At 35.4% G+C, this 27,594-nt stretch overlaps 1 protein-coding gene across 2 annotated transcripts in view; it reads left to right on the top strand.

Moving 5' to 3' along the window:
• Positions 1 to 27,594, top strand: part of gli2b (GLI family zinc finger 2b) — a 101,110-nt gene that overhangs the window by 21,010 nt on the left and 52,506 nt on the right. For both annotated transcript variants that reach the window (XM_048172762.1, XM_048172761.1), the window contains exon 2: positions 83 to 208. In XM_048172762.1, the coding sequence (XP_048028719.1) occupies positions 94 to 208 (115 nt within the window). In that variant the 5' untranslated portion in view covers positions 83 to 93. The remainder of the gene's footprint in view (positions 1 to 82; positions 209 to 27,594) is intronic.

Genomic DNA, 27,594 nt, shown 5'->3' with positions numbered 1-27,594 from the left:
TTTTCATATTTTATTTTGATTTTCATTCGTTTGCTTTGCCATATTAATACATCTTCATGAATATTTGCTCTGTCTCTCGCAGAATTGTTCAGAATGGAGGCCAGTGTGCCCAGCGCCGCAGAGAAGAAGGACTGTAAGACGTCCGCTCTGGATGGAAACGGCTTCAGCGAGCTGCCCAAAAAACCTTCCCCATCATCCCTGGCCAGAGGTACGAACCTGTCCGGTCCTTCCCAGCTCGATTTCACTTCCTGCTACCTTCCAAATCATCTGAACGGGATAGTTATTAGCTCTCAAATCTCATTCATACATGCACATATTCAGATTTTGCACCAGTTGTTTCTGCATATCACATGACATGACACAAATGAGATTTAAGAGAGTTAATTCACATCATTTCTTGCTTTTGCATGAGGTTTAATGCGAGACACATGAAGTTTTGAGTCTTTCTCAGGTTATTTATCACACCAGCCGAGAGCTTAAAGACTCCAGCAGGGCTGAGGAAAAGAATATGCCCATGAAATATACATTTCAAAGATAAAATGCGGCGCTCGCGGTGCCGGTCGTCCCTGATAAGCCGGGCCAAAAGCCCCCCAAGAGTCAAAGGTGAGGCTCCATCAGGCCTGATATGAATCCTAATATCACGTTCCACCAGCGGCCTTCATTAATAGCGAGTGACCGGCGCGTACACGAGTCTTACACGCGCGATCGGGAGTGCTGCAGGCGTCCTGACACGTACTCACAACTGATTGGATGAACGGAGCATCTATTCTACAGGGCTTTTTAGCGCTCTGTTTGCTCTGAGATTAATCAAAAGTTACACACACACACACACACACACGGATGGACAGATAGAAAGAGAGCGAGCATGTTTAAAACATGTCTTTAGGAGACCGATAAAAGCGGTGAATAATGAGGCCGAAAGACCTTGTTCTTACCTCCAGAGTATAAGTGTTATGAATTAGTTAAAATGGCAGCCGCGGACGACACGCTCCTTCAGAGAGCGGCAAAGCTGCCACCTTTGAAATGGAAATACCTCTTGTGATTTCGTGTGGGTTTTTTCACAGATTGATGAAGGAATTTGGTGGCCTGCCATTGTAAAGAAAAGAAAATCCATGATTTGTTGAAGAAAGGAAGGGGAAAATAGGCCACACAGTGGCATCAAGTCAGTTGAATGGCATAATTTATCGAGTGTGATTTTCACTGGTACATGATTAATAGGATTTGTTTTTAACTTTAATGGCGGAGATTGAAGTGAAAGTAGAATTTGAGATCATCTTCAACTTTGTTTGATTGAACTAAGAAGTTTTGTTGATGGTGTCAGATGGGAATTTTATTGCTCTTTGATTCTGATTTGTTGACGACCAGCTTACATCTTCTTTAAAAAAAAGTGACCCATATCTAATACTATAATAATATTATTTCTTATTATTTGATAACCTGCCTAACCTAAAATATAAGTCAAAAATATGATCTTTATTTGTTATTTGTTCATTTATTTTTTATTTTATTTGCATGTGTTTTTAGTATATATATTAATATTATTTCTTATTATTTGATATTTTAGTTTTTATATATTTTTAAAAGTATGATTTCATATATTTTTATTAGATTTTCATTTTGTTTTATTGTTTTATATTTTATTTTTTATATATTTTCATATTTTATTTTATTGTTTTAGATTTTCATATTTATTCGATTTTTGCGATTTTCATTTTTTATTTATTTATTTTTTTTATTTCACTTTTTACATTTTCATATTTTATTCGATTTTTTTAGATTTTCATTTTTTTTTTTTTATATATTTTATTTCACTTTTTACATTTTCATATTTTATTTCATTTTTTACATTTTCATATTTTATTCGATTTTTTTAGATTTTCATTTTTTATTTTATTTCTTACATTTTATTTTACTTTTTACATTTTCATATTTATTAGATTTTTTATTTTATTATTTTGTATGTGTTTTATATATATTAATATCATTTCTTATTATTTGATAAACTGGTTAACCTAAAATACAAGTCAAAATTTTTTATTTTATTTTATTTATTTTATTTGCATGTGTTTTTAACATATATATTATTTTTTATATATTTTTAAATGTTATTTTATTTACATTTTTATATATTTGTTTTATTTTAGATTTTTAGATTTTATTTAATTTTTTAGATTTTCATTTTTATTTTATTTCTTACATTTTATTTTATGTTTTTCATTTTCATATTTATTAGATTTTTATATTTTATTATTTTGTATGTGTTTTTATATATATATTAATATTATTTATTATTATTTGATAACCTGGTTAACCTAAAATACAAGTCAAAATGTTTTATTTTATTTTATTTGCATGTGTTTTAAAATATATATTATCTTTTATATATTTTAAATGTTATTTTATTTAATTGTTTATATATTTCTTTATTTTAGATTTTTAGATTTTATTTAATTTTTTAGATTTTCATTTTTTATTTTATTTCTTACATTTTATTTTACTTTTTTCATTTTCATATTTTATTTTGTATGTGTTTTTATATATATTAATATTACTTATTATTATTTGATAACCTAGTTAACCTAAAATACAAGTCAAAAATGTGATTTTTATTTTAGTCTCAAGCACATATTGAGATTTTGAGAACTTAATTCAGAATTTAGTTAATTCAGAATATTAATGAATACTATAATACCAAAAAATAACACTGGCCTCGACTTTTTCGACTTTAAGTCCATTTAATCTCATGGCTGTTTACGAGAACCGACTCTCTTTTGGTCCTTTGATTATATACCACGGTACTGAAAGCTGGTATTATTCTCAGATCTGTTCTGGACGTTTCCTCTCTCAAACTTTCACAAGCTCAGTGTCTGCTCTGGGGTCGTCAGAGTCTGTCCAGAGAGGAAAGAGCAGAAGAGAGCGAGTGTGTTTAAAACAGTGATAAAAGTTGTCTGTAATGAGGCCGAAAGAGCTTGTTCTTACCTCCAGAGTATAAGTGTTATGAATTAGTTAGAGGACGGACGGCGACGCTAAGATGTTGGTCGAGCGCCACTTTTGAAATGGTGATTTTAGTTGCTGATTAATGAAAGACTTTGGTGGCCTGCCATTATTTAAAACGGTCATTAATTGTGAATCAAAGAATGGCATGAAATTGGGACATTTGTGATGGAAACGTGAACAATGTTTGTTTCTGGCGTCGGATGAATATTGAGCGCGGCTAACAGAGGTAGTTCTGATTTGAGCTTAAAACTTGAGTTTTTTAAGTAGACAAACACTGCAAATGTCTGAGGGCTTCAAAACCACATTTAAAGGGCCAGATTCACCGGAAATCAAAGCGTTTTGATCGGTAGATCCGGACCAAACCGCCATAAACCAGCAGGTTTGCATGTGTAGACCGCTCTTTATTTGGTTTAGAATTACTCTCCGAACTTTAAATAAACACACAGCAGTTTAATGGGCGTACAGTCGCTCTCGTTCAGGAAAGAGCCTCAGCTGTTTGCTAGCGCTCCGCGACAGAGCAATTACTTATCGCTTTAATCCGGTTTATTATCCCGGCCCGCAGACTCTGATAAGTGAATATGCAGCGCGAGACGAGGTCCTTGAACCCGGGATCACATTCCCTCGAGCCTGGTGTCGGCCGCTTTTAATATACGGGCCCGTTCGGCGGCTTTACGGTCAATGTGGAGTTTACAGCGGGCTGCGGTGCTGTTGTCACCTAAGTCATGCCCACCGCGAAGACGCGGCTATTAAACCACTCTCTGTTTTATTCCCCTGTCCGCCGTTATTTATCCCCAACAGTTTCCTCTCTATCAGAGAACATGGCTAATGCAGACTTTTAATATGTTATTTACACATAAAAAAACAAGCTATTTGTGTGAGGAGGGGAAAATAAATGGGCCGCCGCTCCCCTCGGCTCCGTTATATCTGAGTTTAACAATCTGGATTGCTAATAGAACCATTTATCATGAGCGCCGGTCATTTGTTTTATGTTAGGGGCCCGGGGCCCGCTCTCACAGACCTCTATGGAAATGTGACCGCGTATTATGAACCCCAGCGCGAGTCACCTGATTTAAAAGGGAAAACAATGCATGTATTCAATTAAAATGCGACCAGGTGTCCTCGCGCCTCTGCGCTGCGTTTTATTGGACGGTTGTTGTGTGGGAGTTACAAATGCAGTCAGGATTTGAGGGAAAGCTTTACAATGAGGTCCCATTAGTTAATGCATTTGATAACAATAAGCAATGTATGCATTGTTAGGGTTTGTTCACAGTGCATTAACTAATGTTAACAGATGCATTGAAATACGTATATGTAAATGTATGTGTGTGTGTGTGTGTGTATAGGGCCATTCTACAGAACCAAAAAACACATTTAAAGCATTTAAGCATTCAAGTTTTAGATGTTTACTAAGATCCTTCTATTATCTGTTGAATCCTATTGAGGTAAAAGTATCTAAAATTGTCACTACCGAAATTTCACCACATGTTTTGGTAGTGACAAAAGGAACACATAATCATTTATTTGGGGGAAATAAACAAAATTTTAGTACAGTTATGCAAATCATTAGTGTTTTAGTATGCGAGTTAAATTGTGTCATGTGATGCGGTCACTACCAACACATTACTGTCACTACCGAAACTGTGCATCACGACCGAAACATGAGATGTTTTGTCAAAAATAAAGTATATTGAATGATCAACTAAGATATAAAAGTATAGTGTTTGATTCAAACTAATGAATCCTTCACTTTGAAATCAGTTTGATAAACTTTATGACTTTTACAAAGAAAGATTTAAAATACAGCAAATCTCATAAATCACACTTGAAATATTGTTAAAATTGTAATTGTTATTGATTTACCTGTGAAAACTTTATTAAAAAATTGCAAAAAATATATTTGCAATGCAGATGTAAACAAAATCTTAATAGGTCAATGTGACCCTTCTTATTAAATTATTTATTATTGTGTTTCGGTAATGACAAATTTGAGGAGAGACGAAAAATATTCCAAAACTTTGAGAATTAAAGGGTTAGTTCACCCAAAAATGAAAATAATGTCATTAATTACTCACCCTCATGTCCTTCCACACCCGTAAGATCTTTGTTAATCTTCAGAACACAAAAGAAGATATTTTTGATGAAATCCGATGGCTCGGTGAGGCCTGAGGAATGACATTTCCTCTCTCAAGATCCATTAATGTACTAAAAACATATTTAAATCAGTTCATGTCAGTACAGTGGTTCAATATTAATATTATAAAGTGACGAGAATATTTTTGGTGTGCCAAAAAAACAAAATAACGACTTATATAGTGATGGCCGATTTCAAAACACTGCTTCAGGAAGCTTCGGAGCGTTATGAATCTTTTGTGTCGAATCATGATTCAGATCATGTGTCAAACTGCTGAAATCACGTGACTTTGGCGCTCCGAACTGCTGATTCGACACACTGATTCATAACGCTCCGAAGCTTCCTGAAGCAGTGTTTTGAAATCGGCCATCACTAAATAAGTCGTTATTTTGTTTTTTTGCCGCACCAAAAATATTCTCATGGCTTTATAATATTAATATTGAACCACTGTACTCACATGAACTGATTTAAATATGTTTTTAGTACATTAATGGATCTTGAGAGAGGAAATGTCATCCCTCAGGCCTCATTGAGCCATCGGATTTCATCAAAAATATCTCAAAATGACAGAATTTCCATTTTTGGGTGAACTAACCCTTTAACTGCACAATTACTGGAAATGTGTACCTTGTGTATTGTACAATTTGCATACAAACAAAAGTTGTGGAAAAAGACATTTTTTTCCAAAACATTTCCAGCAACTCTGACTTTGCACTAAAATATTGCACTTATTCTTATAAGTGTTACGGCATTAAAACACGTGCATGACGACCTTGGCAAACGCTGGAGTCCGAATGCGCTTTGCATACCGCAGCATGTTGCCTTTTGTTAATGCATTCAAATGAAGTATGCATGCATGCATCTTGAAAAATGGCAATAAGGAGCAGCTTTTCTAGTGTTTTGTATTCATCTGAATTGCAGATTTCTCTGTGGCATTATTCATTTATTTAATAGCGCAATTATTCTTTTTGCAAACGTGAGATTGCAAAGTTTGGTGCAAAATATTATGCTATATATAGAAAATCAATGCGTTTCTGCGTGGAGCTCTGGTTGTGGAGCGGAGCAGCTGAGGTTGGCTCAGAGGCCTGTGGGTAATGACTTGATTAACTGGAATCGGTGACTCACGACATACATCATGGTGAAAGTGAGTTTGTCGCGTCGCGATGTGATTGATGGCCGCGCTAAGCGCCGCTGCCGTGTTTTCTGCTGAGTCGGGTCAGTCCTGAGGGAACCGGCAGGCAGAATGCTTAACATCTTTCCAGCCGCGCCACACACACAAACAATACGGGGTCAAACGCGAATACCGTATGCTTAAACGTATATTTTTGTGCATGCAAACATCACTCGATTGATTTATGGCGACTTGAGCGTGCGATTGAGATAAGGAAGAGGTAAATAAATTGTAAAAGATTCGTTTTTTTCTGCTTCAAAATTTCATGTTTAATTCAATGTGCAACTCTTTGTAATTGAGTGAAAATGGTTCATCTTCTTAAAATGACATCTTTTTGATTAATATAACACGCCTTATCTGAAATCACGCTCTTCATGGCATCTTACGTTGAAGAGCAGCTGCGTTATTCAGAAGCGAGGGCTGGGTGGATGTTGCGGGCCGAGTCGTGTAAATAGTTTTTTAAGAGAGGCCGGTTACCGATAAGGACAGTTTCCTTTATCAACTGGATGAAGTGGCTGCGGCGACAGTGAATAATTGACGCCGGCGGGCGGCGGGCCTCACGGTAACTCCTCGCGGCTCGCCGGAGACCCCAGGGGTCAGTGCGCTGGCAGAGAAAAATGTGTCCGAAGCGGCTCCGCGTCCACCTCCGACTGCAAAAGAACGTCCACTAATCTTCCTGAGAAGGGAATTTCCTTTCTTTCTCTTCCTTTCTTCTCTCGTTCATTCTAAATGAGTCTCTCACAGGACGGCTTTACAGGCCTACAGAGGCTCTCTCTCTCTCTCTCTCTCTCTCTCTCTCTCTCTCTGTGTAGATTTACTGTGTTTATATGCAGAACTGAAGCAGCTTCTACAGCAGATTTCATTCTGTTTTCTGCTGAACTGTGGAGTGAGTCTGAACTCACACTGGAAGCTGAATTGAGTATTAACTGACAGGAGAATTAGACGGATGTTTGTTTGTTTGTTTGTTTGTTTGTTTGTTTGTTTGTTTGTTTGTTTGTTTGTTTGTTCAGCTCATTCAGGTTTCTCAAGCCAACATCAGAGTTTGTTTACGAACTTTAGCTTCTAGTTTCGGAGATATGTTACTCAGCCGATGCATTCTGGGAAATCTATCGTTCTTTCGTTCTATCGTTCTATATATCTATCTATCGCTCTATCTATTGCTCTGTCTATCTATCTATTTATCTATCTATCATTCTTTCGTTCTTTCGTTCTGTTGTTCTATCTATCTATCTATCTATCTATCTATCTATCGTTCTTTCGTTCTATCGTTCTATCATTCTATCTATCGTTCTTTCATTCTATCACTCTATCTATTGCTCTGTCTATCTATCTATTTATCTATCTATCGTTCTTTCGTTCTATCTATCATTCTATCTATCATTCTTTTGTTCTATCGTTCTATCTATCTATCTACCTACCTATCTATCTATCTATCATTCTTTCGTTCTATCGTTCTATCTATCTATCTACCTACCTATCTATCTATCTATCTATCTATCTATCGTTCTTTCGTTCTATCGTTCTTTCGTTCTATCGTTCTTTCGTTCTATCGTTCTATCTATCTATCATTCTTTCGTTCTATCGTTCTATCTATCATTCTATCTATCGTTCTTTCGTTCTATCGTTCTTTCGTTCTATCATTCTATCTATCGTTCTTTTGTTCTATCGTTCTATCTATCTACCTACCTATCTATCTATCTATCTATCTATCGTTCTTTCGTTCTATCGTTCTTTCGTTCTATCGTTCTATCTATCGTTCTTTTGTTCTATCGTTCTATCTATCTATCATTCTTTCGTTCTATCTATCTATCTATCTATCGTTCTTTCGTTCTATCGTTCTTTCGTTCTATCATTCTATCTATCGTTCTTTTGTTCTATCGTTCTATCTATCTATCATTCTTTCGTTCTATCGTTCTATCTATCATTCTATCTATCTATCTATCTATCTATCTATCTATCTATCTATCTATCTATCTATCTATCTATCTATCTATCGTTCTATCGCTCCATCTATCATATCTATAGTTCTGTCATTCTATCTATCGTTCTAAAGATTGTCTTGACAAACTTTTCTTTTCTCCTTAAACATAGTTTTCTAATTAATTACAGCGGATTAATTCTAATTAATTGCACAGATCATTGTGATGTTTCAGGTTTTTGTTTGTGTCGTTGTGTCCTGCACATTTTCCTTACAAAAAAAGCACCATGGGAATACGGCGCACCACAGTATTACCATATTTTTGGAAGTGTACATTAGTGTCCATTAGAGTTAATCCAGAACGAAGCTCTGTTTTTCCTCGTCTCATGAGCGGCACCATATGCACGTAATGAGAGCGCCGCCGCCGTAACAAAGACGCCAATTATTTCCATTTTTTGCCCACATGGAAGCAGTTTTGTTCACGGCAGTAATGGCTCCGCAGGTTACATACATTTTGTAAACATTTAGCTTGATGGCTTTGTGCGATTCGCGTCTCTTTAATCTAAGATTTCATTTGGGGCCCAGAAAGAGAGAAAGATTAGATATACTCACTCCAAGCCGCTCGCCCGCACATTTCTGGGACTATTTATAGAGGGCCGTGCTGATTGCCGGATAAAAATCAACTTCAGATACACAAGGGCTTCTCTTTTTTACCCTCTTTTTCTTTAGCGAGAAAGAAAGAGGTTGTTTCAGTCATTAAAAGAGACTCGGTCGAGCCCAGAAATCACAAGAAAGAAAAAGAGGAAAAAGTCAAGCCTTATATCAAACACTGCTCTTAAACCACGAGGGTTTTATGCATTATATATCAGGCGTTTCTGAAGAGAGAGCATGCCACATTTTTATACACTGAAATAATTAAAACGCCGGAGAGATTGAAGAGTTTTCACACACTTTCCGTCTAACACATGTTGTTTAGGCATGGCGTGATGTTATTATGACCTCACAGGGTTTGGCTGCATTATAATAATGCGATACAGCCAAGAATAAAGAAAGATGTGAGTGAAAACCAGCTGTGCTCAACGAAACACTGCAATTAAGTGTATCTGATATTATTTGCTGCGTTGGAACGGTTGATTCGGGCTTCAAAGGCTTCGGTCGGAGTGATTGTGAGCTTTTGGGAGACGTCTGGAGACACCCAGACAAGAGTTGCCCAAAAACAACACGCCCCATTCCTGCCCATTTACAAGTGTTGGAGAGATATATGAACGCTTGAGGGGATTTCGACTCCTCCAACTGCGTGTTCGCAGCATGGATCTGTTTATCCCTTGTTTTCCCAACTGTAAATGCGCTGCTCTCCTCGGAGACGCCTCGACCTCTGGGATTTGACGGGGTTTACGGAGCACAGACTTCCATCCCTGAAGGCAGAATCCTGGAGCAGGTCTCCAATCCTTCATCCTCCTGTATTCCCAACAGAAGCTGCTCTGTGGGAATTTGGCTGTGACACTGTTTATTTCTAACCCAAACGCCTGTTTTTGTCTTTCTAAAGAACAGCATCCAGGTGTTTTTCTTGTTTTAGATATTGAAATATTTTGCACTAACTAGCGTTCAAAAGTTTGGGTTCGGTAAGAAGATAAAAGTCTCTTCTGATCGTCAAGGCTGCATTTATTTGATCAAAAATACAGTAAAAATTGTGAGATATTTTTACAATGTAAAATAACTGTTTTCTATGTGAATATATAGTAAATTGTAATTTATATCCTGTGATCAAAGCTGAATTTTCAGCAGTCTTCAGTGTCAAATGTGTTGATTAGACCATGTTGAAGGCCTTAAAATAAATTTAAAAATAAATAAATGTAATTATAGGAAAAATAAATAAATAAATGACTTGATAAAAAAATAAAATGTATTTTAAATTGTTTAATTCTATTTATTTAATGTATTACATTTTGCCTTCATTTATTATTTTCTTTATTATTATTTATTATTTTTATTAATTTTAACTTTTATTTATTCTCTTATTTTAAATTTTGTTTGCATATATTTATTTCCAGATTTATTGATGCATTTATTTATGTTTATGTGCAATATGTAAATGAGTGAGGCGGTCCTTGCGTTAATTAAAACTAAAACCATTTAAGAAAATTGTAACTTGAAATATAGTAAACATTAACTAAAATACAATATAAAACCTTTTTTCTTTCAGCTAGTTGCATTTCTCATTTTCATTTAGTTCAACTTTACTAAAACAAAAAATATTAAAACTATATAGACATGTTTTAAAAAAAATAATCACTAATAAAAGTGAAAAATTACTAAAACTTTACAATTAAAATAAAAAAAACAAATATTCAAAAATAAAAATTGATTTACGAAAAATTATACTAGTATGTCAGTGATGCTAAAATAACACTGGAATAGACTTTCATTTTCATCTGCTTTGACATCTCTGTAGTAAATATGGTGGAAACTATTGTTGCCATGGTACATTTTTGCAAGGACTCCTGTGAGGAAAGGAAAGGCCCTTAACATGCACCAGATTTGTTGGATTTCTTGCGTTTCTTGTGTTTCATGACTGCTGAAGTGAGTCATGTACTTCCTGTAGGAGAGTTTGTTCTCTGCCAAACTTCTGTCCGGCACCAGAGCCAGAGATCCATAATAAACATCTGTGGAGGAGCAGCGTGTGTGTGTGTGTGTGTGTGTGTGTGTGTGTGTGTGTGCATATGTGTGAGTGTGTGTGTGTGCATGCGTGTGTGTGCGCGTGTTTTTAGGTACATTTTTACATCATAAACTAGATATTCACAGATAATGTTTTTTTAATTTAGAATGCTTTGATATATTTTTATTATATTACATTATAGTTTTTTTAATAAATGACAAACATTTACATATATTTTAAATGTTTTATAAAGTTTTAAATTTTATAATTTAATATAAATTATTTTATAATTGTAATTTTTTTATATATTTTATTATATTATATTATTATTATTATTTATTATGACAGAAACATTTACATATATTTTACATTTTATAAAGTTATAAATTTGATCATTTAAAAATGTGATAATTAAATTTTTTTATGTATTATATTATATTATATTAGTTTATATATTTTACGTTTTATAAAGTTTTTAATATTAATTTATGTAATATTTGTGTCATTTTAAATGTTTGATATATTATATTATATTTATAATATTATAATTTGTTTATATGACAGAAACATTTACATATATTTTAAATGTTTCATAAAGTTTTAAATTTTATAATTTAATGTAAAAATTTCAGAATTTTAATATTTTATATATTGTATTATATTATATAAGTTGTTTATTATGACAGAAACATTAACATATATTTTACATTTAATAAAGTTATAAATTTGATAATTTAAAAATGTGATCATTTAAATTTTTTTATATATTATATTATATTATATTAGTGTATTATGACAGAAACATTTGCATATATTTTATGTTTTATAAAGTTTTAAATATTAATTTATGTAAAATTTGTATAATTTTAAATGTTTTATATATTATGTTATGTTATATTTATTATATTATAATTTGTTTATATGACAGAAACATTTTCATATATTTTAAATGTTTTATAAAGTTTTAAACATTTTATAATTTACATTTTTATATATTTTTATATAAGACTGTATTATTATATTATATTTTGTTTATATATATATATCTCAAACGATGCTCAGATTTGCCAAAGTCTGCAGTCTCAATATAATCTCAAACATTTCTCACCAAATGATCTGAACTGTTCTCCACATTCATTTTATCGCTCTATATCTTTAGTATATGAAGACGATTGACTCGTCTGTGTCTTATTTCTCCTCGGGGTTTTAGGAGAAACATCTGAGAAAAGTGTTGTGCTTCAGTAAGATCTTTAAATCTCGTGAGCGTCGTCTGAGCTCTGCTCGCGGCTCTATCATATCTGTTATGTCTCCATAAACCCCCTGCAGGTTTTTGGCGTGTTGCTCTGATTTACCTGCCCGCTGCAGTCGGGTTATTAGCCTGTCATCTTCGGCTCGGTCGCGTCTGATTGATGTCTCACGTCTCGCTCGCCTGGTGTTAGTTCGGGTTAACGTTCCCGCCCGCGGCCCCGTGCGAACGCTCTTCTGTGTGGCCTCGGGCGGCTTTAGAAGCGCTGCCAGGATTCAGCACTATATAATCTGTCCTTAAGGAAACGCAAACGGAGCCGAACAATCCAAGAGTGTAAAGCTCTGAGCTGGAGGCAGCATTCCTCCTGCGTGACGTGGGGCGGGTGGAGGGGTTTTGCGGTTGCTGCATGTCGGGACGGTGTCTTTCTGAGAGTCTGACGCCTGTATTAATGAGTGAAGATAATTAACACAATGACATCTTCAGATATTACATAAAGAAACAAACGTCTGCTGAACGTGGCTCCACAAGCAGCAGACACGAGTGGATCGTACGAAACGCCTTCATGCTAGTTTGTTCATTTTGAGTAAGTTGCACAAATCGAAGGTGAATAAAATAATTATGGATCAAAAATGTTCATGAACATTTTTTAATAACGTGCACAGATGAATCGTGCTGAGGAATATTTTTTGTAAAGATTATATAATGCACTCTAAAAAATGCTGCATTAAAAACAACCCAAGTTGGGTTGAAAATGGACAAACCTAGCGATTGGGTTGTTTTAACCCGGCGATTAGGTTTTTTTAACCCTGCGATTGGGTTGTTTTAACCCTGCGATTGGGTTGTTTTAACCTGGCAATTGTGTTGTTTTAACCCAGAGATTGGGTTGTTTTAACCCAGAGATTGGATTGTTTTAACCCAGAGATTGGGTTGTTTTAACCCTGCAATTGGGTTGTTTTATCCCAGAGATTGGGTTGTTTTAACCCAGAGATTGGATTGTTTTAACCCAGAGATTGGGTTGTTTTAACCCTGCAATTGGGTTGTTTTATCCCAGAGATTGGGTTGTTTTAACCCAGAGATTGGGTTGTTTTAACCCAGAGATTGGATTGTTTTAACCCAGCGATTGGGTTGTTTTAACCCTGCGATTGGGTTGTTTTAACCCAGAGATTGGGTTGTTTTAACCCGGTGATTGGGTTGTTTTAACCCAGAGATTGGGTTGTTTTAACCCGGCGATTGGGTTGTTTTAACCCGGCGATTGGGTTGTTTTAACCCGGCGATTGGGTTGTTTTAACCCGGCGATTGGGTTGTTTTAACCCAGAGATTGGATTGTTTTAACCCAGAGATTGGGTTGTTTTAACCCGGCAATTGGGTTGTTTTAACCCAGAGATTGGATTGTTTTAACCCAGAGATTGGATTGTTTTAACCCAGAGATTGGGTTGTTTTAACCCAGAGATTGGATTGTTTTAACCCAGAGATTGGGTTGTTTTAACCTGGCAATTGGGTTGTTTTAACCCAGAGATTGGGTTGTTTTAACCCAGCGATTGAGTTGTTTTAACCCAGTGATTGAGTTGTTTTAACCTAGCGATTGGGTTGTTTTTAACCTAGAGATTGAGTTGTTTTAACCCAGCGATTGGGTTGTTTTTAACCTAGAGATTGAGTTGTTTTAACCCAGTGACTGGATTGTTTTAACCCAGCGATTGGGTTGTTTTAACCCAGCGATTGAGTTGTTTTAACCCAGTGATTGAGTTGTTTTAACCCAGCGATTGAGTTGTTTTAACCCAGCGATTGGGTTGTTTTTAACCTAGTGATTGAGTTGTTTTAACCCAGTGACTGGTTTGTTTTAACCCAGCGATTGGGTTGTTTTAACCCAGCGATTGAGTTGTTTTTAACCTAGAGATTGAGTTGTTTTAATCCAGCGACTGAGTTGTTTTAACCCAGCGATTGGGTTGTTTTAACTCAGCGATTGAGTTGTTTTAACCCAGCGATTGGGTTGTTTTAACCCAGCGGTTGGTTTGTTTTAACCCAGCGATTGGGTTGTTTTTAACCTAGAGATTGAGTTGTTTTAACCCAGCGATTGAGTTGTTTTAACCCAGCAGTTGGGTTGTTTTAACTCAGCGATTGGGTTGTTTTTAACCTAGAGATTGAGTTGTTTTAACCCAGTGACTGGTTTGTTTTAACCCAGCGATTGGGTTGTTTTAACCCAGCGATTGAGTTGTTTTAACCCAGTGATTGAGTTGTTTTAACCCAGCGATTGAGTTGTTTTAACCCAGCGATTGGGTTGTTTTTAACCTAGTGATTGAGTTGTTTTAACCCAGTGACTGGTTTGTTTTAACCCAGCGATTGGGCTGTTTTAACCCAGCGATTGAGTTGTTTTTAACCCAGAGATTGGATTGTTTTAACCTGGCAATTGTGTTGTTTTAACCCAGAGATTGGATTGTTTTAACCCAGAGATTGGGTTGTTTTAACCTGGCAATTGTGTTGTTTTAACCCAGAGATTGGGTTGTTTTAACCCAGAGATTGGATTGTTTTAACCCAGAGATTGGGTTGTTTTAACCCTGCAATTGGGTTGTTTTATCCCAGAGATTGGGTTGTTTTAACCCAGAGATTGGATTGTTTTAACCCAGAGATTGGGTTGTTTTAACCCTGCAATTGGGTTGTTTTATCCCAGAGATTGGGTTGTTTTAACCCAGAGATTGGGTTGTTTTAACCCAGAGATTGGGTTGTTTTAACCCAGAGATTGGATTGTTTTAACCCAGCGATTGGGTTGTTTTAACCCTGCGATTGGGTTGTTTTAACCCAGAGATTGGGTTGTTTTAACCCGGTGATTGGGTTGTTTTAACCCAGAGATTGGGTTGTTTTAACCCGGCGATTGGGTTGTTTTAACCCGGCGATTGGGTTGTTTTAACCCGGCAATTGGGTTGTTTTAACCCAGAGATTGGATTGTTTTAACCCAGAGATTGGATTGTTTTAACCCAGAGATTGGGTTGTTTTAACCCAGAGATTGGATTGTTTTAACCCAGAGATTGGGTTGTTTTAACCTGGCAATTGGGTTGTTTTAACCCAGAGATTGGATTGTTTTAACACAAATATTGGGTTGTTTTAACCCAGAGATTGGGTTGTTTTAACCTGGCAATTGTGTTGTTTTAACCCTGCGATTGGGTTGTTTTAACCCAGAGATGAGATTGGGTTGTTTTAACCTGGCGATTGGGTTGTTTTAACCCAGAGATTGGATTGTTTTAACCCAGAGATTGGGTTGTTTTAACCTGGCAATTGGGTTGTTTTAACCCAGAGATTGGATTGTTTTAACACAAATATTGGGTTGTTTTAACCCAGAGATTGGGTTGTTTTAACCTGGCAATTGGGTTGTTTTAACCCTGCGATTGGGTTGTTTTAACCCAGAGATTGGGTTGTTTTAACCTGGCAATTGGGTTGTTTTAACCCAGAGATTGGATTGTTTTAACCCAGAGATTGGGTTGTTTTAACCTGGCAATTGGGTTTTAACCCAGAGATTGGATTGTTTTAACCTGGCAATTGTGTTGTTTTAACCCAGAGATTGGATTGTTTTAACCCAGAGATTGGGTTGTTTTAACCCGGCGATTGGGTTGTTTTAACCCAGAGATTGGATTGTTTTAACCCAGAGATTGGGTTGTTTTAACCTGGCAATTGGGTTGTTTTAACCCAGAGATTGGATTGTTTTAACACAAATATTGGGTTGTTTTAACACAGAGATTGGGTTGTTTTAACCTGGCAATTGTGTTGTTTTAACCCTGCGATTGGGTTGTTTTAACCCTGTGATTGGGTTGTTTTAACCCAGAGATTGGGTTGTTTTAACCCTGCGATTGGGTTGTTTTAACCCAGAGATTGGGTTGTTTTAACCTGGCAATTGGGTTGTTTTAACCCAGAGATTGGGTTGTTTTAACCTGGCAATTGGGTTGTTTTAACCCAGAGATTGGGTTGTTTTAACCCTGCGATTGGGTTGTTTTAACCCAGAGATTGGGTTGTTTTTTAACCCAGAGATTGAGTTGTTTTAACCCTGCGATTTGGTTGTTTTAACCCAGAGATTGGGTTGTTTTAACCCTGCGATTGGGTTGTTTTAACCCAGAGATTGGGTTGTTTTAACCCGGCGATTTGGTTGTTTTAACCCAGAGATTGGGTTGTTCTAACCCTGCGATTGGGTTGTTTTAACCCAGAGATTGGGTTGTTCTAACCCTGCGATTGGGTTGTTCTAACCCAGAGATTGGGTTGTTTTAACCCAGAGATTGGGTTGTTCTAACCCTGCGATTGGGTTGTTCTAACCCAGAGATTGGGTTGTTTTTTAACCCAGAGATTGGGTTGTTTTTTAACCCAGAGATTGGGTTGTTTTAACCCTGCGATTTGGTTGTTTTAACCCAGAGATTGGGTTGTTTTAACCCTGCGATTGGGTTGTTTTAACCCAGAGATTGGGTTGTTTTAACCCGGCGATTTGGTTGTTTTAACCCAGAGATTGGGTTGTTCTAACCCTGCGATTGGGTTGTTTTAACCCAGAGATTGGGTTGTTTTAACCCAGAGATTGGGTTGTTCTAACCCTGCGATTGGGTTGTTCTAACCCAGAGATTGGGTTGTTTTAACCCGGCGATTGGATTGGCTGTTGGGTTAAATGTTTGCCCAACCTGCTGGGAAGTTTTATATAAGCTTTTATATACTTCAGAACTATATTTTAGAAGAGTTAGAGTTAGGGTTATAAAATTTGTGACTTTCTTTTATCTGTGAAACACAAAAGATAATATTTTGGGGGGGAGTTTTTTTGTACATTCAATGAAAGTCTATGGGGTCCAAATTAGTTTGAACTCTTAAAAATATCTTCTTTTGTGCTCTGCTGAAGAAAGTAAGTCATACATGTTTGGAACATGAACTATCCCTTTAAGACGGCAAAAATTCATTTCGATTTCATGTTTACTTTAGTTTCATCTTTAGTTGCTCAGTTTGCAAAATGAAGCACATATTAGCTCAGAAACTAAATGTTGAAATGGATTTAGGTATTGCCTGTGAAATACTGCGACATTAAGGGTGGCATGAACGCCGCATCGACCGCACGTTACCCACAAGTCAGCCAGATGTGGAGGAAAAATAAACCAGACGCTCTGGGTAAACTGACAAAGTACTCGTTATTTGTTTTGAACGTTCCAATTAGCCTGGTTACGCTGACGACTCTGACAGACCCGTTTAATTTCTGTCCTACTGGATTAGATTTGTGTATAGCTGAAGTTTTAGTGTCGAAACTGTGCTCATGAAATCTTTACTTCTTGATCCTTGTTTTTATGCTCAGAAATGAAGCAGAACGAGTCTGTGCTGGGAAAATGAAGTGATATAGAAAAGACCAGTGCAGGAAAAGTTTTAGTCAAAAGGACCCATAATGCATCTTGAATGCAAGTCTCTGGGATTTTATCATTCCTCTGATTTTGTAGACCAACTCGATGCCCTTCACGTTCCTCTCTGTGAACGCAAGGCTGTAATTTATCTCCATAAATTCACGCAGAAGTGGGTAAAATGAGTTATTATGTGGATATTTGATATTTTGTTAAATTAGGTCCCACCTTCGGCCAGAACAGCAAGGACGTTCGGTATTCCCAAGACCAGATGAATCCTTAGGACTTTTCCTAAAGGATTTTCCATCCTGTGATGGAATGATATTACTAACCACACTCCGAAAACATCATTCTCTGTCTTGTTTTCCAGCACAAATATCTAAACATTCTTAAATCAGGATACATTTACTGGAGAACCAAAATGACTGAAGATATTAAGCTTGTTTACTGAAAAATCTACCAAAATTAAGTGTGTTTTTGTTTAGAACAAGAGAAATATCTTCCATTGGGGTCAGAAAAATGAACTTGTTTGTCATTTTGCATGTCAAGTAAATGTATCTTGATTTAAGAATGTAGATATTTGTGCTGGAAAATGACAAAAATGAATAAGAAAATAATTTTTGAAGTGCGTCTGACATGCACCAATAAAATCTTGTTTTGTATCATTTTTAAATCTGTTCCTCTGAGGTTCATTATCTAATAATCATCTGACTAACGCCTAACCCGTTAATGAGAGATTTGAGATGCTGTGGTAAATTACGAGCTCTTTTAATACAGCGCCCCGCGCACTCATCTTTACTGACCCGAACCAGCCGTACAGAAACCTTTAAACAGAGGCAGCTGCTGCTTTATAGTGTTTGATTCAACATGAAACTTATTGTGGCTTTTTTCCTCTTGTAAACACTGAAACACTAATGAGTGCCTATTAGTTAACCCAACACTTTGGTTAATGTTAACTTGGAGTTTAGAGAACTCAGTGTGAAAGAAACTTTGAGAGGGTTTGTGGAGCAGGGGCCAATTCACAGAATTTAAGAATACTTTGTGTTCCCAAAAACATCCTAAGAATGTTCTTATCTAATATATTTATTAAGATTGTTCTAGAATTTGATTTCCTGAAGAGAATGTTGTTGTATAGTTAGGACAGTTAGAATAACCTCCAACACAAATTGTGAAAAGTAAAATGTTTAATTCATTTTGTGTTGTTTCAAATATTAGGCATTGCAACACACACTCTTAGAAGAAAAGGTTCTATTAACTCAATAAAAAAATAAATAAAAACACTTTATGCCATAAAGGCTCTATATAATGAGAAATATCTGAAATGATTGCATAATACTTTCATGTTTGACAAGTTATTTCCTTTTTTTTTTTTGTTTAATTCATAAAATGTAAGCAACCCTATGGTGCTGTTCGGTCATTTTCGACCAAAATATTTAACTTTTTTTTTTTAAATAATTTGTCGAAAGGGTGCAAAACCTCGTAAAGGTTTTAAGGACTTGCTTTGCGACCTCAAAAAAAAAATCATAGACATGATTCAGAAAGTTTAAATGGTCCTGAAAAAAAATGGTCAAACTTGTACTTTGGTAAACGAATGGGAAGTGAATTTCATCTAGTGGAAGCGTTCGGTACTGCGCCCAAACAAAATCTTACTGAAAGCTCATTTTTTGAGATATCAACCTCAAATTTGAAGCACAAATTGTTTAGATTTATGGCTTTGATTTTATAGCAGTTTTAGAAGAAAACTTGTTTTGGAAAATATTTATTTCATATAAAATTTAAAAAATCGCATTTTTCATAATAATAAACTTAAACTTGCACAACTTTTTTTTTTTTTTTTTTAAGTTTCACTGTTTTAACTTTTTCCACTTCAGCAGTAATCTGCCAAGTGTCTTTAAGAAGAGACCAAAGTCTCTTTAAGTTGCTCCAAAGATTCAAGATTTACAACAGTCTATGCTCAAAAAGTGATTAACAGATAATAAATGGATCATAACTATTCCATAAATATAATTTAGTACCATAAAATCCCCTAAAAATGCATTTCATTGAAAAAGATTTAAAAAAGCAGCACCAGAGGGTTAAAATACACTCTAAAAAGTGCTGGGTTACAAACAACCCAATTTGGGTTGAAAATGGACAAACCCAGCGATTGGGTTAAATGTATGGGTTGGGTTGTTTGAAAATGACTATATGTTTGGCTTAAAATGAACACAAAATAGGTTGACACATAAACGCTGGGTTAAAACAACCCAACCGCTGGGTTAAAGCAACCCAAACGCTGGGTTAAAGCAACCCAAACGCTGGGTTAAAACATCCCAAATCGCTGGGTTAAAGCAACCCATTCGCTGGGTTAAAGCAACCCAACCGCTGGTTTAAAACAACCCAACCGCTGGGTTAAAGCAACCCAACTGCTGGTTTAAAACAACCCAACCGCTGGGTTAAAACAACACAATCGCTGGGTTAAAGCAACCCATTCGCTGGGTTAAAACAACCCATTCGCTGGGTTAAAGCAACCCAAACGCTGGGTTAAAACAACCCAAACGCTGGGTTAAAACAACCCAATTGCTGGGTTAAAGCAACCATTCGCTGGGTTAAAGCAACCCAACCGCTGGTTTAAAACAACCCAATTGCTGGGTTAAAACAACCCAACCGCTGGGTTAAAGCAACCCAACCGCTGGTTTAAAACAACCCAATTGCTGGGTTAAAACAACCCAATTGCTGGGTTAAAGCAACCCAAACGCTGGGTTAAAACAACCCAAACGCTGGGTTAAAACAACCCAAACGCTGGGTTAAAACATCCCAAACGCTGGGTTAAAACATCCCAAACGCTGGGTTAAAACATCCCAAACGCTGGGTTTGTTCATTTTCAACCCAACTTGAGTTGTTTTTAACCCAGCTTTTTTTAGTTTTTTATATATTACAATATTTGAGAACGTCTTAAGAGTTTTTCAACAATTGCACTTACAAACTTCTTAAAACTACTTTTAAAACTACTTAAAACTACGACTGAATGCAGCCTCAGAAACTAGAGCACGTGTGATGGAAGGAAGCTGAGATTGATACGAACAGGCTCTGGGTCAGTGTGGTGTTGATCCGTTATGCAAATCATCACTGTTACAGATCTGCGTTCAAAGCGGAGGAGCTGAAATCATCCAGCGCTCCGCTGGGCCTCATAAAGACTCAGCGAGTTCCTCTCGGACGTCAGCGGCTCTGACAAACGCTGGCGCGGAGGGGGAGCTCAGATTGCTTTCAGTAAATCTTTACCCTCTTGGCTGACAAAAGATCTGCTCTTGAATGAAGCTCTTTGTGCTCAGACGTGAGGTTCCTCAAACCCGGCCGCTTCGAGTGGCTGCTCCGCTCTCCAGTGAAGTGCCAGGATGTCCCGTGGCACGAGCCCATCGAGGAGCTCAATGGGGTGATGTCACTCAGTGCTTGTGATTGATGGAGTTTCATGAGTCTGTCTGGATCTATCTATCTATCTATCTATCTATCTATCTATCTATCTATCTATCTATCTATCTATCTATCTATCTATCTATCTATCTATCTCTCTATCATTCTGGTGTTCTCTCTATCATTCTGTCTATCGTTTTAGCTTTCTGTCTGTTCTATCCTTCTATGGTATGATTTAGAGAATCGTGAATACTAAATGATTCTTGAATCAGTAATAATTCTCATATAGAATAATGCCCAGGTTTTCATCCGTACATTGTTATATATACACCAAACAATCTCCCTAGAAATTTTCCAAAAACGGTTCACTCATTTGTAGTAAATGAGATGTCAAACATGAGACCGTCCGTCTTACCCAGTGTAATTACAGTGTTGGTAATGAGTGCGGTCACGTCACCCCTGACAGTCTCCTGCTCTGTTATTAGTGTGGATCCATTACAAACCCTCCGCCTGCAACCAGAGGTAAATCCAATGAGGCCCCGTCCCGCGCCGCTCCTGTCGGGATGAGATGTGGGGGGTCACCTCATGGATCCTGTTGTTGTGCTCTCGTTTCATAATCAGACCCTCGTAACGCCTCCAAACCCCTGCAAGCACGGGACCCTTCATCAGTACAATCCCAGAGAGCAGCTAGAATTACAGGAACACAAGATGGAAAACACGCTTTTTTATAAAGCACTTATTTTTACTCTCTCAGCTTCACATTAAAGCCACTCAAAGATCGCGACTTGCTGCACGTGTGCATGACAAACGCAGCGTAGATTCAAGATTTGTCTTTATTTATTTGCGAACCGATATGTGCGTTGGCTCAGGCTGCCCATTGAGGCTTTGCCAAGCCAACATAAAAGTTTGTTTACGAACTTTAGCTTCTAGTTTTAATATGATGTTTTATAGCCCATCCACACGTAGATGCATTCAGTTGTACATGTTTTGTATCGTATCTGCGTTTCGTCCAGACGTATCCAGCATTTTGGGAGCCCAAAACTGCTATTTTTTGAAACCCAGAGTGAATAAATCTTAAAACGACACCCTTGCGTTTTCGTGCGTATAGCCAATCCATATATTTTGTGAAACAATGATGTCAGCGCAATGTTTACGCACATGCTCCAAGTCTTCTTCTCCGTTTTTAGTGTATCTCTGTGGCAGAATTACAGCGCCACATACTGGTCTGGCATGTTTACTACATCGTTTTGAGTCGGTTTCAGTGTGTATGCAGGTTTCTCTTGAGACGACACCGTTTTTACGGTTATGATCGGATAGGGAAAGTTCTGGCTTCATGTGGATGTGGCCTCAGACTAGGTCACTTCAACAAAAAATCCAAAAATACCTGTTTAATTGAATAATTAACTGACAATCAGCTCATTAGTGTCTTGTTGGGTCACTGTGTAATCTGGAAATTAATATTCAGAGCTTCCTATTTATTTGCAGTGTTTTTATGCAAGAAATTCTCAATTCGACTAATCAAAATGAAACCAAAATTGCGATATGGCTGAAATCTAATCATTTAATAAATGCAAGTACTGTGTGTTTCAGAAACAGACAAAATATTACTATTGTAACTAGGGCTGCACAATTTATCGCAATTTTATCGCACGCGATTTGGCAAAAGCTGCAATTATTTTATGCGCAGCTTGTCAGAGCTGTACGGCTCTGTGATCAGTAGTAAATGCTTCTTTATCTGAAAGCCAGAGGGCGCTCTTGTGCAGAAACTGCAAATATGCCCTGCTGCAGAAGTAGAACACGCGTCATTCCAGGAAATCCCATACTATCGCTGTAGCTGAAAAAACGTTTTGATTGTTAAACATGACTAATAAACACACGACTGCCATATTCTGTGTAAGAAGCCACATCATCTCACAGAAGGACGCTCAACTGTCGTTATGAAGTGAGTTTGGAGTAAAAACATGTTATTAAATGTTGTCTTTTGATGGACATGATGTTAATAAATGCTTCTCATGTCTGGAAAGATGTTTTGACGCATGTTGTTTTTTCAAATGCACATTATAAGCAACTCAAACTCGCAGTGCTTTCAGATGGATTAGCATTTGGAGCCATAGTTCATTGACAAGCCGTGCATAAAAAAATAATCGCGATTTCATAATCGCACTAAGCCAAATCGTTTAAGTGCGATTTCAATGTTTTTTTTTCGAATCGTCCAATTAATCACGCAGCCCTAATTGTAACTGAACTGTAAAATTAAATTTTATTATTATTATTATTATTTTACAACTTTCCTTAAATACTATTTTTTACTTTACAGTAAAATGTTACATATTTACTAATAGTAATAATTCTTTTAAAATATATTGACAGTTTTGGCCAACTTGTGCCTTAAAAACAAGCACAGTAAAAATTGCATAAATATTTTTTAAATAAATATATGCACTGTGTGTTTTATAGTCACTCAAAACTAAGAGTTTTGTCATTTTAAAGAATTTACATGTGTCATTTTTTTTTGCTGATTTTGGACCTGGTCACGCCAACAAAAGGTCCAACCATTGAAAATGTATATTTTGTATTTTCTACAGACTAGTTAGTTTAGTTTGAACACACTCTGAGGTTTATTACAGTCTTCAGCCCGACACACCAGAGCGTAAAAGCTAATTACAGCGTGTCCCAAACCAGGCCACGACGAAACAGGGTCAACAGGCTCGTCTCTCATTAATCGACACGTTCTGCCTTAAGCAATGTTAACCGTCAGCGCTGGAGTTAATTATTCAATTAAACAGCTTCAATTAACGGCTCGTCTGTATCGTTCACGATGCTCGAGACAGACAGAGAAAGTGATCTTTAATACCTTTTATTTTTCTGTCTCTGGTTCTCTGGGGAGAAATTTTAATCTAATTATCTAAGAAAATAAATTGATCCGCTCACCTGAAGATCAAACCTGAGGTGACGTTCACACAGCGGGTCGGTGTGAGTTTAATTGATTTTAGTCTGGAAATTTAACATTTCTTGCTTTCTTTTTCACTTTTTTTTTAGCATATTCATATAGTAGTTTATCAGAAAGCACATTTTGTGAGTAAATTATGTTTTTTTATCACATAAGCTCTGTCGGCGTGTGTTTTCAGGCAACCGTTATCAATGTTTTTAATCAACAGTGCACAAAATGTATGCAGTCTGAATCATTTATACATTTTCATATGTGTAACATTGTTTTGCTGCTGTTCATGTGTGCTCAATTCATAAATACGCTCATTTGTATCACGCAAACAACCGCACAAAGATGTTGAATTTGAGTCATAAAGGTCAAAAGGCCGTTTAGTGGAGAGCATCTAAACCACGTTAGCTGATGTTTATGAACATACTTAGATCAACTTCGCTTAGAGAGGGATTAGAGCTCGAGAAACACGTGTGAAGCTGAATTTGACAAGTGTATACTCAAGTATTTAACCCTTGGCTTCTATTTGCACCGTGCGAACATTGATTTTCCAGCCCTCAGCCAGATCTAAACACGTCACAAAATGGCTCCGCAAATATTAAACCAATATAAAGTAAAGAAAGGAAGTCAAACCTCACTTTCTGAGGGATAGGAGAGTCCCTTTCTGAAGACTCAGAACACACAGTAAATGTGGGGCCCTCCTGCAAAGTGTGCTGATTACCCACGATCCCCTGCTAAGAGGCCGACATGAGCGAGACTGACTGCGCCCGACAGATGTTTCTCATTCGGCTTCTCACATGCCAGAGAGAAAGCTTCTGCTGTGAGATTATGGGAGAGACATGAGACGGAATGGAGAAGATAGTCGGTTTATGAAATAAACCCAAGTTCTGAAAGAAATTTGTCTGCACATTTCAGAACAGATGTTTTGAGTTAAATGCATCTTATAGAAAAAGGTTGGGCGCTTTGTACAAATTTCTTTGTATTCAGTAGCTCCACCCACTGTGATCTCTCATTGGTCCGAAATCCTGCTCGTCAATGCAATGTTAAACATCAAACATGCATGATTGGCTGTCACTTTTAGCGTGCATAGAAATATTACTACTAACATTGTGTCTTGTTGGGACAAGCTGCAAATTATGCTATGTCATTTACTTACAGCGTTTTCATGCAAGAAAATAACAGTTAGCAAATGACAATGATTGTGTTTATTCTGATAATGCTGATTTGATTGTTAACATGAAGCATATAAGTGCTGCACGATTTATCAAAAATGCAAATGAAATTTTGATATGGCTGTGATTTAATTTAATATATGCACTGCATGTTTTAGAGACAGACAAAAATAATTGGTATTGTAATTTTAAAGTTAAATTTTAAATAAAGTTATTTAAAGTACCATGAAATAAAATAGTTAGGCTATTATTATTATATTATTTTTCTTAAATACACATTTTCTTGTTTTACAGTGAAATATTACAATAATAATATTTGTAATTTTGTTTAATATATATATTTTATTTTATTTATATATAATATAAGTTAATTTATTTTATTAATTTTATTACTAAAGTTAATTTTAATTTTATTTTATATAATATAATTATTTATTTATAATAGTATTATTTTAATAATGCTAATTTTAGTAATTAGCATTATTAAAATATTAAATATTATTAATAATATTATTATTATTAAAATAATATTATTAGTCATATTGATATATAATCACATATATATATATATATATATATATATATATATATATAGTTGTGCTGTAAAATAAATTTGATTATATTATTTTTCTTAAATACACATTTCTTTGTTTTACAGTGAAATATTGCAATATTCATATTTGTAATTTTGTTTAATATATATATATTTTTTTTTGTATTAAATATTTAAAATAATAATAATTATTATTAAAATGAAAATAATATTTATTAAAGTCATATAGATATATAATCACAACAATATATATATATATATATATATATATATATATATATATATATATATATATATATATATATATATATATATAGTTGTGCTGTAAAATAAAATTGTTATTATTATATTATTTTTCATAAATATACATTTTTTTTGTTTTACAGTAAAATATTACAATAATCATATTTGTAATTTTGTTTAATATTTTAGTTATATATAATGTTATAAAATATATTTATATTATTTATTTATTTATATTAAATATTTAAAATAATAATAATAGTTATTGTTAAAGTAATATTGATATATAATCACACATTTATATATATATATATATATATATATATATATATATATATATATATATATATATATATATATATATATATATATATAAAAATGTGTATACATATATAAATGTGTATACAAATATGTAAATATATATAAATGTGTATACATATATATTTGAAATAATAATTTTACATTTTATCAGAAACATTTTTGTCATTTTTTTTTTTTTTACTATTTTTAGCTATATAAATTAATAACCAATAATATAAAAAATAATTAATAAACAGATTTGTAAGTTTATTAATGAAACGCTAACATGTTCCAAAACACAGCCAGCATCTTAAGATGGATTTTCCAACAGGCATAACCGAACACCAGCTGTCCGTCATACAGTCCTGTCCTCCCGTGTCTTAACACATTGTCCAGTGATAGCAGATAACCGGCCCGCGTCTGGCCAGCGTCCCGTCCCGTGGTGTCCTGTCCGCTCCGGCGCTTTCGAGTGCTGATCGTCCAGATGCTCTATTTTAGTTCTTCTCACAATTGTGATCCTCAGGAGCCAGAGTCGAGCGTCAGAGCGTGAAGCAGGACGTGACGGTAGCTATTTTGTGCTTGTAAAGCCATCCATCAGAGACTCAAGGATGCTTGTCTTGACCTCTCGCTGTTATATGACACCAGACATCCTGCTTCAAATCAACATGAAATAAAACTTTTATTATGGATTTTCTGATGGCTGATGGCGATATCTTAGAGAGGGAGGGCCGATATAAAGCTGATATGTGATATATCACTCAAATAACACATGCATAACGATTGCTGCAATGTATATTTGTTTTGCATAGTCACTAAATTAGAAATAATTAGTTGGAAAATATATCAATGTGCAAAAAAATCTGTAAATTTAATTTAGACGGAAACTGCTTGATTATATTGTTTATATTATATAATATAAGATCTAAAAGCTGAAATTTGCCAAAGTTTGCAAGGTTCATAGAATTAAACGTTTATTAGATATTCAAAAACTTGTTTAAAAAATATAGATTCGTATTTGCTGAACGGTGGCGGTATATGAGAATGTATTGTAGCATTTGCCTTTCTATTGCTAATAATAGAAAAATCAAACGCTAAAATACTTTATTTATACACCGTTTGCTTTCTTTCTATAAGAGTTTTATCTAATTTTGTCAATTTTTTTTAGACAAAACTTAAACAGAGACAGTAAACTAATGAAGATGGAGAATTGAAGCGCCTGTGCGTCTGTCTTCTCAGCACTGTCAAAATAAAAGTCCAAACAGAAAAACTTATCGGCCAATACGATAATTAAAAAATGTCAAATATCAGCCGATATATCAGCCTTGGCAGTAAAATGGTTGACCACTAATTATGGAAGTAAAAGGTGTTTTGCATGCCGTTTCATATTGACTTTAAATAATATAGATGCATATTTGCTGAATAGCGATGGTATATAAGAATGTATTGTAGCGTTTGCCTTTCTATTGCTAATAATAGAAAAATCAAATGCTAAAATACTTTATTCATTCAGCGTTTGCTTTCTTTCTATAAAAGTTTT

The sequence above is a fragment of the Megalobrama amblycephala genome, linkage group LG21 (assembly GCF_018812025.1).
Source record: "Megalobrama amblycephala isolate DHTTF-2021 linkage group LG21, ASM1881202v1, whole genome shotgun sequence".
NCBI classification, from domain to species: Eukaryota; Metazoa; Chordata; class Actinopteri; order Cypriniformes; family Xenocyprididae; genus Megalobrama; species Megalobrama amblycephala.
Note: the sequence above shows the minus strand (reverse complement) of the source record. Positions and strands in the feature narration are given on the sequence as shown.